Consider the following 12,003-nt stretch of genomic DNA (forward strand, 5'->3'; position numbering starts at 1 on the left):
GAGGGAGAGAAAAGCCCAGCATCATCATCATCATTATTTTGTTTTTAAAACAGGAGATTCCCAGGCCTCCATTAGGAGGGTCACAAAAGAATCAGTTTGGAAACAAGTGTCACTGCACCCTGGTGTGTTATACCTGGCTCAGTTCTTCATAAGGGTGCCTAATTGATGCTCTCAAGGTCTCTAGAATTGTCCAGGCACTGAAAGTATTTGGATTGAGAATAAAGTTTAGTCTTTACAGCAATTACCTTTTAAAAATAGTTTGGCATCTGACACATCCAGGCTCTTGGCAAGTAAATTAATGACTTTTTAAAGATATAACTTCTCTTTAGAATGAATGAAAAGGTGAAGCTCAGTTCTTGTAAGACTGAAGGATGCTTAGGAAAATTTGAATTATATTTTATCCATTTACTACATTGTGCCCTCTAGCCAAAGGACAGATTGATATGTAGAGTAGCAAGTTAATATTCAACAAAGTAAATAATCTCCCCATTCATATTTATATTCAGACATTTCAATTAACTAAAGAAAGTCCCATTAAAAAATACCTGATTGATAGGGACTATGACTGTTGGCTCTTTGCAAATGGAATGATGTAGCTCCCTGTTCTGAAATGTGGTTGAGAAAGGAAGGTGCTTGCTGGAAATATTATAGATAGATGAAAATATTTCCCAGGGTTTCCTTTAAACTAGAAAGATAACTCTTAATTTATGTTTCTTAGATGTTTCTTTTTGTCACAGTGATTTATTCCAGAGGCCTTCCAGCCTTTAAACTTGTAATGGAGAGCTGAAAATAGGAAATAATGCAGGAAAAAGGAAGAGTGGCAGTGGAAGATAAGAGACTAATTGGCAAAGAAAGGGAGGAGGGTCTAGGGCCTTGGTAGAGGTGCCACTCACCAGAAATGCCATCAAGACTTTTCCCATAAACATCAGGAATGAAATAGATACCACCCTTTTTTTTACATTCTTCAAAGCAACTTTATTTTGACTTCATCCTGTCCAAATGCTGCCAAGTCTTTACCAGGCACCTGAAATCTGCCCCTCAGCCTCAGGCAGAACAGAAGGCTTGAAGGAAGCTCTTCCACCCTCAGTCCCCCATCCTCAGTGGCTGCCTGGGAAGCATTCCTGCCCGGCCGGCAGGCCCTGTCCAGTGGAGTCTCTGTGGCACCTGTCCCTGGGCAGCAGCCTTCCTACCTGGCATCCAGGCATCTGTCCCTCTCTCCTTGTCCAGGTCCTCTCTCCCTGCTTCATCTAGAGGTGCCCTTTTCCTGCCCACCCCAACCCGTTTCTAGGACACCAACCTAAGACCCATGAGATCGAGGGAACCGCAGATTCCATCCTGATTTTTCTTTCCTGTTTGCCAGAATCCCTAAGACCAAAGATGGTTGCTGCTTTACATGAGAAGGAAGAAGAAGAAACACAATTTAATATTTGTCAGTTATTCTACCACAACAATATGAACTATTTTAACATATTGGTCATCTTTTTTGGTGTGTATTATTTTTACTGAGTTTGGTTTCCTTTCTTTTTGTGGTGCTGGAGATGCAACCCAGGGACTGATGGGTGATCCTACCACTGAGCTATGCCCACAGACCCTGCATAGTTTGTGCCTTTGACTTAAGCATCCTTTTTCTTTTTTAAGAATTTTTTTTTAACATTGTGAATTATTTTTAAAGGCCTGAAGAATACAGAAACAATGTAACCAAATCCATGTGCTAACTTCCCAGATGGAATATACATTAACATTTTGCCAGCATTCCTTTAAATTTATCTTTTTTAAAAAAAGTAATAAATCCACCCCCACCTCACTCCTAAGCCCTGCTGCTTGCTTTTCTCTCTGGAGACAAGCACTATTCTGACTTTGTGTTATTCTCAGGTGTTAAGACTTAGTACTTATGTGTAGCATCATAAGCAACATTTGTAGTATTTTGTGTTTTTATAATTTGCAATAAATGACACAATGTATGTATCTTTTAGCAGTTTTCTTTTTCTACTAGCATATTTTTAAGAAACAGATGTTACTCATTTATTTTACTAAGGTCTAAATATTCTGTTGATCAAATAGGAATGTAAATATGATTGGAAGAATGAACACTCCAAGGGTCATTTGTACTTGAGTGTGAAGTAGTTGTCAGGCCTGCCTTTAAAACTCCCTGTGATGCTTACAGTGAGATAGCAGGGATGTTAATTAAACTACACGTAGAAATTAAGAATTTGGGCACTGGAAACAGACTTGAGTTTTTTCAGGGCGGGGTGGTGGTGCTAGAGGTAGAATCCAGGGACTGGTGTGTCCTGGGTAAGCTCTCTACCCTTGAGCTGCATCCCTGGAGTGCCAGACTGATTTTGAATCTCTTGTCTACCCTCCTTGGCAGGTTACCTTAGATCTGTAGGCTTCAGATTTGGATTTTAAAGGCTGCTGCTGCTTCTGTCAGTAGAACAGATTAAATATATAGTGAGCTCGTGTACGTGAGGAGTTTTGCAAAATCTCAGGCCCACTGAGAGCCCTCAGGAAATATTTGTCATTATTTTTATATTGATAAGCAAGTTCTTATTTCCTAAAGTATAAATATGTAATGTAAATTATTGTATGATTATATAAATACATATAATTTTAAGAGGATGTCAAATTACATTTGGGAGGCCTCTGTTCTGGCCCTAGTGAGGGATGAAGGGAATTTCTGAGGGTGGATGAAGGGGAAAGCTAGCTGAGCTGAGTCAGAGGGTTGCTTGAGAACTCAAGAGACTCTCAGGTGACCTGGGTTAGGGCCACTGTAGAAGGAGGGAAGAGAGGACTTGGGAGGCCCACAGGTGTTGGTGGGTACCTGTGGGGACAGCTCTGGTTTCTCACCCTTGGGAACATCAGTAGAAAGAGAAAATCTTGTTGGTCCTGTGGCAATTCAGGGCTGTTCCCAAACCTTTTCTCTTTGAAACTATTCTAGGAAGGATTGTAGGCCCTGCCAATCTTAAGGGACTTCTTTGACTAACTTTGGTAAAGCTTTAAATGGCTCAAGAAAGTTAGCAATTTGAGGGAGGATAAAAGACCAGATTCAGTTCCATCTAAATTGAAAATTTCTTTTTTTAGCATGTGCTTTCTTTATGTTTCAAGTAGATATTTGGTTGTGTCAGGGCCACAATCCTAATTCTTGAGGATTAGGAGAGGAAAAAACGAGACTTTAATTGGTGAAAGAATGTTCAATTTAAAATGCATTGTGCTTAAAAAAGTGAGAGAGGAAAGCAGTTCTGGAATTATTGAAATACAGGGAATATGTCAAAATCCATGGGAAACGTGTCTATATAAAGAATTGCGCTCACCCTCCCCGTCAGCGAGTGTTGTCAGGGATCCTGGTAACTTCCGGACGGCATCTTTCAGAGCAGACTTTCGCAACTAAGTTCTTCTGAGCTGTCTGGCGCATCTATGTGTGTGTGCCTCATGCTAGGTGTTTGGGTACTAAGTGACAAGTTATTCATATCTAAAATTGCAAAGCAAATACCAGCAACTGTTCTAGAGTGTTTCACAACCTACAAGTTTTACATGCTTGATAAGTGAGTTGATCTAACTAGAATTTACCCCCACCCTTTACAGAAGCTGATTTCTTTTAAAATGCAAGTTCTTATTTTCCACGTATTAAATATATAGTGTAGATGATCGTATGAATATTTAAGTAAATATTTATGCATTTCTGTGACTTGATACCAGATTCCATTAGGGAGGCCTGCATCCTGGCCTAGGGGCAGGAGTAATACAGAGTTGGGTTCTACCATAGCTCAGCTGGGAGACTCAGAGGTCCTTCCTTCTGAGTTACTTAACGTCGAGACCTTGAGAAAGTTACGCTGTCCCATGATCGTGCCTTTCTTAATTGCCAGAATGGGTCCAGGACCTGTCTCACGGAGTGGCAAGGGTTAGGTGAGAATATACACTAAGCATTTAAGGCAGCGTATGGTACATAAACTATCAAGGTGCAAGACTAATAAGGAAAATATGGGTTAATAGTTACTGGGTCATTGGGCTTTTCTTCTAAAATTTTGCATCAGTTTAAATGCAGTTGATGGAATATGTTCTCTTTCCTACATGTTTAAAAAAATGTGCTATATTATTGTAGCAGAAGCATTTTTTTTTAAATGTAAAACACCATAGCAAGCCTAGGGATCATATAACTTGAATAGCCTTTTGTGCATCAAATAAAACTTCTGTATTTTCTTAGCCACCATGATATTCAATAAGTTTATTGTGCTGTGTAAAACATGCTTGCTAAGCTACACCCTATGGCACAGTTTTTAAAGAATCCTAACATCATCACAATTTTGTAAAAAAAAAAAAAATACTGATGCAGTATATTAATGTGTGATTCTATTGTAAAAAAGGCAGTATAGTTTTCATTAACCACTTTACTACCAAGTCTTCATGCCTTTGTAGTTAGGATATTTTAGCATATTAATCATAGTATCACACGTCATAAGGAAATACAGGTGCTTTTATTTAAAAATATTATTGCACAGATAATAGGTATTTTATGTAAAATCTTATCAGTATTCAGTAATGTGTACCTTCAGACCATTAGCATCTGTTTTATTTAGTGTTTTACAGTTACCTTTGTTGTTTTTCAGCTATCTTTTGGTCTTTGTAGGCTTATGGTCTTAAAAAAAAATAGTACAAAAAGAAAAGACAGTTCTTTTTCCATTCTGACTCCAATTCTGCATTTCCTCTAGAGAATCGATGCCTAGGGGCTGGGGATATAGCTCCGTTGGTAGAGTGTTTGCCTTGCAAGCACAAGGCCCTGGGTTCAATCCCCAGTACCGCGAAAAAAAAAAAGGAGAATCAATGCCTATTAGCATTTTCTTGAATCTTTTTCAAAAATATTTTGTTAACATGCAATTGATTCCACTCCCTCCCTCTCCATACTCACTTTTCTTTACTGGAATTGAACTCAGAGGGGCTCACCATGCTACATCCCCAGCCATTTCAAATCTTTAAAAAAATTTTGAGATAGAGTCTTGCTAAGTTTCCCAGGCTGACCTCAAATTCTTGTCCTCTTGCTTCAGCCTCCTTAATTGCTAGGGTCACAGGTATGCACCACCACATCTGACTTTAAGAGTATATCTTGAAGATCATTCTGTATTTTCCCATTTGTGTCATTTAGATGCTAAAAATAAAAAGATAACACTGTATGGGCAAATTGCTTTTGATTAAGTTTATATGCCTGATTATGGAGGAATAAAAATATTTTATATAATGAACAGATGATGTGAATTTATCAATAGGCATGGCTAAAGAATAGAATCTCACCTTATTTTTAATCTTTTCAAATGCAAGGTCAATACAAGGACTGTTAATTTGCAGCCTTCTGTGTAGTGTAGATACTAAAATTGGACCACTATTTTTAAAACTTGAGGCAAGAGATAGAAACCACTTTGAACAGGGAAAAGTACACACAGGATGACCAAGACCACAAAGATTCAAAGTCAGCCACAACAGAAGTCACATTTTGCAGTTCTGGGAAATTATGCTCAGAAAGCCTTTCAACATAAAATATTTGTTTTATTTCTTTCAACATAAAATAACTATGCTTGTAAATAGTTTTAACTGCAGTAAAACCTTCTAAAAGTGATAGTTCAATAAAATGAGTATTCAATGCTGAGATGTAAGGAACTGCATCTAGGGATTAAGATCCCTTTTTCCTTTTCACTCACTTGACCTCTTTTGATTTTTAAAAAATAGTGTAAAGTTAAATAGTGGACAATGGAATATTTTTTTAAAAATTTAATTGTACATTAAATTGGAACCAGCTCCCCCCATTTAAAAGATAGAAATCTATCATTTTGAAAGAATGTCAAAAATCTTAAACAATTGGTGTACAGATCCTAGATGACAAGTGAACTGTATTCTTTCCAAGTTCTGAGAGTAATTTAATATGATTTTAAAATAATCAGTGGTAAATTTCAGTGAATAAATTATTTTAAAAATTGATGTGCTTCCCTTGAAATTCTAGGGAACCTAAATTGAACCTTTTATATAAATGTAGTTGTAAGTATATACTATTTCCTACAGCTTTGATCCCTCCTGTCTTAGAAAGTACAAATTTTCAGTTATTTCTTGAGGCACCTATCTATCTGATATAACTGGTACACACAGAGGAATGATGTAGTTTGTGTTCATCTTTAGCTCGAATTTGAATACAGAAGCCACAAAGTAATTTAAAAAGTGAGTTGCACTGCTCCATAGCAAAAGTCTTACAAATGTAATTCCATTTTTAGATACTTACGTAGAAATAAACATGGATACGAACAAAGGTTTTCCTACAAGGTTGTTCATTGATGTATTACTGAAAGAAATGGAAGTAATGCATATACCCTGAAATAAAGGGATTTATCTAATTATGATATAGTAATATGTGACCATTAAATATTACGTCGATAATATGAAAACAAACTGACACACGAAAAAAGGTTTTAAGATAGTATGCTCACATTTTTCACCCCTCAACAAGGGTACACATGGTTTAGAAAATAAACCAGAAAGAAAAACAGCAAAAAGAGAGAGAGTAGGTTATATTTCTGGGTAGTAGGATTATGGGTGATCTAAATTTTCTGTTTGGGACATTTGTTACCAATTACTTTCTATGAGGAATGCCACCTTCTTACTTTCTTACAGCCTCGTCCTACAGATTTTTTTTTTTCCCCTTGGAGTGTGTCTTGCCTACTCACTAAGAAAGGCCCCACTATCAAACAACATTGCTCTATGTAAATTTATGATTACACAAATGGTATGCCTTTACGCCATGTACAAACAGAGAAACAACATGTATCCCATTTGTTTACAATAAAAAAAAAAAAAAAAAAAAAAAAAAAAGGCCCCACTGACCTGGGAAAGGCCTCACTCCCACGGGGAAGGCAAAAGGACGTGGCAGAGGCTGGATTATTTTAAAGCTAAACAACCACACAGGCCAGCCTGAGAGGAACAGACTGGAACTTCCTGGACCCTTTTTGTGGACATGATTCATTTCTTCACATCTTCCTTTCTGGTCTCATCCTTTACATTTAGAAATGTCATACTTTTCTTAAACTCAGGGTGCTGATTTTGCTGAATGAGTAGGGTAAAATGTACATGAAAATCATAGAGACTGTCTAGAAATGGGTGGAGAAGCAGAGGGTGTGAAGAATGTGCTTCCTGGTTTGTGTCTAGGTTACCGTTCGCAGGCCTGTCTGGGTTGCTGGGAGACCTTCCCACCCCCTTTGTTCCTTGTCAGCCAGACTGTACCGATGATTTCTTGTAGAGAGTGTCCTCCCTCTGGACCTTATATTGCTCAAATGCTTCCAAAGGGCTGATATTCTTTTCATTATTTGCTTTTTTTAGATACAAAGTCCTGAAGGAGTCTTTCCTGTCCAAAGATGGAAAATAGCACTACCACCATCTCCCGAGAGGAGCTTGAAGAACTGCAGGAAGCGTTTAATAAGATAGGTATGCTTGAGGAAGAGGAAGTGTGCTGTCGCTGTTCTGCTTGATGTCAGGCTTCAAGTACCTTTTATTTCTTCTGCTTTCACTAGCGATCCCCAGATTGAGCCCCGCCCCCTCGGTCCCCCCCCCCCCCCTTTAGGTTTCACTGGATTCTTTCATTCTGCAAGATAAAATAAAGACTGGCTTGGATTTCTAGATGAAATGGACTTTGAATTCTTAGATCATTTCTTTGCAGAGCATAATCTGGGTTAATGAATGACAGTGTAACTGAATACGCTTAACTGGTATCCTCATTACAGTGACAAAACATGGAAATACTTCCTTGTGTATAAACTGAACTCTGTCCTTTGTGTCTTTGTCACCAACAGTAGTAGTACTTTTTGACTGCATGCAGAATATTTGGAAAATCTATTGGTGTTTTTAAAGGCCGTATGCATTACTCTCCTTCTCATGTATAATTTAAAGAATTTTGGAGCTGAAGAAATAGCTGGTTTTGGAGAGTGCTCGCCTAGCCTGTGCAAGGGCTGTGGTTCGTATCCCCTGCGCCTCAGAGGAAAAAAAAAAAAGAAAAAAGAATTTTAGTATTGTTTTTAAAGGCCGTCTTGTTTTTCTTTCACTTTTTTTTTTAAAGCCATTAGTGCTTTGCCTTTATGACATTAACTTCTTGACAGCTTTGTATTTTTCTTCCCCCAATTTTTCTTCATATTTGGTTGGATCTCAATTCTTCTGCATTTTCTTCTTAGAAAACCCTTAGTCAACGAGGAGGAGAGAACATAAATACCATTTTTTCCGCCTTAGTCTGCAAATGCACACAAATGAAAGGTGAACCTGGTGAAAGCTGAGCACCAGGAATAGACTTTGGGACAGAGATGCCATCTCTGCCCCTTCCCCAGCAGACGCCTTCCCTTAGGCAATGAAGCACCCCAGGAAGAACACGAGTCAGCTGGTGGGCCAGAGAGGCTAGAATGATCACGGGCAGCCTTCCTCCTGGATTCCTCACAGACCTGGAGAGCAATGACTAGAAACGAATGTGGACGAAATGCAATGCAGGACGAATTTTAGAGATCGATGCAGTGAGAAGATATTTTAGTAAGCAGATCTCTTTGAAAATAAGAAGTAAAGCCTCACAATTTACAAACCATTACTGTGAAATAAAGTAAATTTTCTAACTCTCTGGGCCCTTCTCCTCCTTCCTGGGGATGGTATATTTGTCATTAGAACACTACATAAATATGATCTCTAGAAAATTATTAACAATAAATTTTATATGGTGTTGCATAAATGCCCAGAATCATTTCAAGACACAAAGTGGGTAGTTATTAAAATGTTCTGCTTATTGCAGGTACTGAAACAGAGGAGGTAATAAATATAGATCTCCTAGCTTGGTATTCCATTTATTTTATAGGTATAAGTAAAAGAGCTACCTAGGTCTTAGTGAAATGAATGAATTAATCTATTTTCTTTCTTTTTTAAATATATTTTTAATTGTTGATGGACCTTTATTTTTATTTATTTATATGCGGTGCTGAGAATTGAACCCAGTGCCTCACACATGTTATGCAAGTGCTCTACCACTGAGTCATAACCCCCCCAGCCCCTATTTTCTTTCTTTAACACACCAACTTTAACTTTTATGACTCATGGACATATAATCTTGCAGTATTATTTAATAATATTTTGAATAAACAATTCGCTGACAGCATAATTCTGACAGCAAAGTAGTTGGTTCGGTCTGGGGGAGCCGCTGACACTAGAAGAATATGTATTTGCTGACTTTATTTACAAGATAAACTGGGTCATGCACTCAGCAATCCCTTGCTAACTTGTACATTACAACTTCTTTCAGAGGCAGAGGGACACACCCATCCAACCTTAATAGAAGGAGGATTTGGGGGCCACTGGAGAAAGTGGGGAGTTAAAATATTTCTCAGTCCCGTTTCTTTTATTTTCTTTTTAAATTCATGGTAAAATAAAGGTAACCAAATTTACCCTTCTGCCTAGTTTAAGCATATAGTTGAGTGGCATTAAGTACATTCATATTGTTTTACATCTATCACCACCATCCCTTTCTAAAACTCTTCATCCTCCCAAACTAAAACTCTGGAACTATTAAATGATAATTCCCCATTTTCTTCTCTTGTAGTCCCTGGCAAACACCATTGTTTCTGGCTGGATGAGTTTTACTGCCCTGGATACTTCCCTCTAAGAGAAATCATATAATATTTGTCTTTTGGTGACTGGTTCATTTCACATAACCTGATATCTTCTGGTTCATGGATGTAGTATATATTAGAATTTCCTTCCTTTTTAAGGCTAAAAAGCATTTCATCATGTATATCTGTATATAACATTTTGCTTATCCATTCATTGGCTGATGGACATTTGCTTTGGTTCTACCTTTTAGCTGTTGTGAATACTGCTGCTGTGAACACAGGTATACAGATAGCTGTTTGAATCCCCGCTTCCATTTCTCTTGGGTGCACACCCAGAAGTAGCACTATTGGAACATAAGGAAATTCTATATTTAATTTTTTTGGGGAACCATCATACCTTTTGAAATAGTGGATTCACCATTTTATATTCCCGCCAGCAGCGAACAAAGTCCAAGTTCTTTACATCCTCACCAACACTTGTTTTCTGTTTTGTTTGTTGTTCTTTATGGTGGTACTGGTGTTTTATTTTGTCTTGTAACCCCCATCCTCAGGGATGTGAAGTTGAATATCATTGTGGTTTGGGTTTGTATTTCCCTAAGAATTAATGATTTGAGCATCTTTTCATGTGCTTATTGGCCATTTGTATTTCTTTAGAGAATGTTCAAGCCCTTTGCTTATTTTTCAATCAGGTTGTTTGTTGTTGTTACTTAGAACAAAGTCTTGTTTCTTTTTTAACCATGATCTTTATGGTTAAATAACCATAAGATAAGGTAAGTCATGTTCCTAATAAATCATTTGGTACAGAATATGTGTTCATTAAACTATAGTTATTAATTCTTGTCATATCACACCAAAATCGCCAAAGTCGTAGAGATGGATCTGGGATTTGAGCACCCAGACTGGTGTGTCTTCAGAGCTGTACATCTTAACTGTTTGTTTTAGTTCAGCATGATGGTTGGCAGGTAAATAACTTCCTAAATTTTTTTAAATTTTAAAATAGTTTCCACTATAGTGCTGGTATAGCAGTATGTCAATATGGTCTATTTAAATATTTTAGAATTATGGGAAGCATTTCTGAACTTGGGTTAAAATGAAGTTTTACTTCTAATTTCAAAGAAAGCAGTATTACAATACCAAGCAATTCGGCTTTCTAGCTGCCTTGGGATTATGGCAATATATTAGTTATTTGTGCTTCTAATTTAGTTCATCATTCTGAGTATTCTAAAATTCTCATTTTTAGAGTTTTAAAGATAAAATCTTGGCCATATCATTAATTCAGTTACAGTAAGGACAGCTCTTTCACTGAGAAGAAAAAGAAATATAGGAAACAAAGCAACTATTACCAGATGAACAAACAGGGCCTGTACAAGGTGGACCCAGGCAACAAGCAAAACAGTCCAAAGCTCTGTTGCCAACTCTGGATACAAGTGTTCTGTGTTGCTTTTGTTCTGAGTCACGAAGTGCTCTCCAGTCTCTAGGAAAACACAGGAAAGAGATCTTGGTGATAATGTGAAAGCACCTGGAAACCTGTTTTCAAAAGTCCAAATATAGGTGTGAAATTTCTTGAGCACCTAATCTCATGGTGACATCAGACATGATTCAGTGTACATAATGGTATCATAAATACATAATGAAGATGCAGTAAATTATTGACAAATGAACTGCCCACTGAGTGAAATGTAGGACAAAAATACTTTAGGTATATTTTACACGATGCACCTGTGTTATGTGCATTGTGGGATCAGCAGATTCATTTAGTAAATTCCATCAATTAAAGTCTGAGTGGGTGTTCCCTCTTGGTCATGCTGAGATACATATATATATATGTATATATATATATGTATATATGTGTGTGTGTGTGTGCGTGCGTGTTTATTTTAAGATATCTGAGACTTCCCAGGCTTATTTCTTTGAAATTTAGTCTTGTTCTAAAACTGAGTTTCCCATCCAGGTACTGTCCACATCATACACTTAAAGTACATGTGGGGTTCCTGATTCTATGCAGATGAACTCCATTTAAATGTGAGTGTGTTGATACTTGTACAGTTGAGGGGCAGGAAAAAGTGTTATTGTCATTTGTAAAACAAACACTACGGGTCTGTCTGCCTGTGAATCCTCCATGTGGCTTTCTGAGTACACATCTTCAGCAGTACAAATGATATTTGACAGCTCTAAATATATCTTTACAGATATTGATAACAGTGGGTACGTTAGTGACTATGAACTTCAGGACCTATTTAAGGAAGCAAGCCTTCCTCTTCCCGGCTACAAGGTACGCGAGATTGTGGAGAAAATTCTAGCGGTTGCAGACAACAACAAAGATGGCAAAATCAGTTTTGAAGAGTTTGTGTCAGTAAGTTCTCTCATTCTCTCCTGACTACTAATCGTTTTTCTTCAAGCA

At 37.5% G+C, this 12,003-nt stretch overlaps 1 protein-coding gene across 3 annotated transcripts in view; it reads left to right on the forward strand.

Annotated features, from left to right (window-relative positions):
- PLS1 (plastin 1) overlaps positions 1 to 12,003 on the forward strand; it is a 114,484-nt gene that overhangs the window by 51,488 nt on the left and 50,993 nt on the right. For all 3 annotated transcript variants that reach the window (XM_079101087.1, XM_079101089.1, XM_079101088.1), the window contains 2 exons: positions 7,348 to 7,452; positions 11,792 to 11,955. In XM_079101087.1, the coding sequence (XP_078957213.1) occupies positions 7,383 to 7,452; positions 11,792 to 11,955 (234 nt within the window). In that variant the 5' untranslated portion in view covers positions 7,348 to 7,382. The remainder of the gene's footprint in view (positions 1 to 7,347; positions 7,453 to 11,791; positions 11,956 to 12,003) is intronic.

This window comes from Sciurus vulgaris (assembly GCF_902686455.1).
Source record: "Sciurus vulgaris genome assembly, chromosome: 10".
NCBI classification, from domain to species: Eukaryota; Metazoa; Chordata; class Mammalia; order Rodentia; family Sciuridae; genus Sciurus; species Sciurus vulgaris.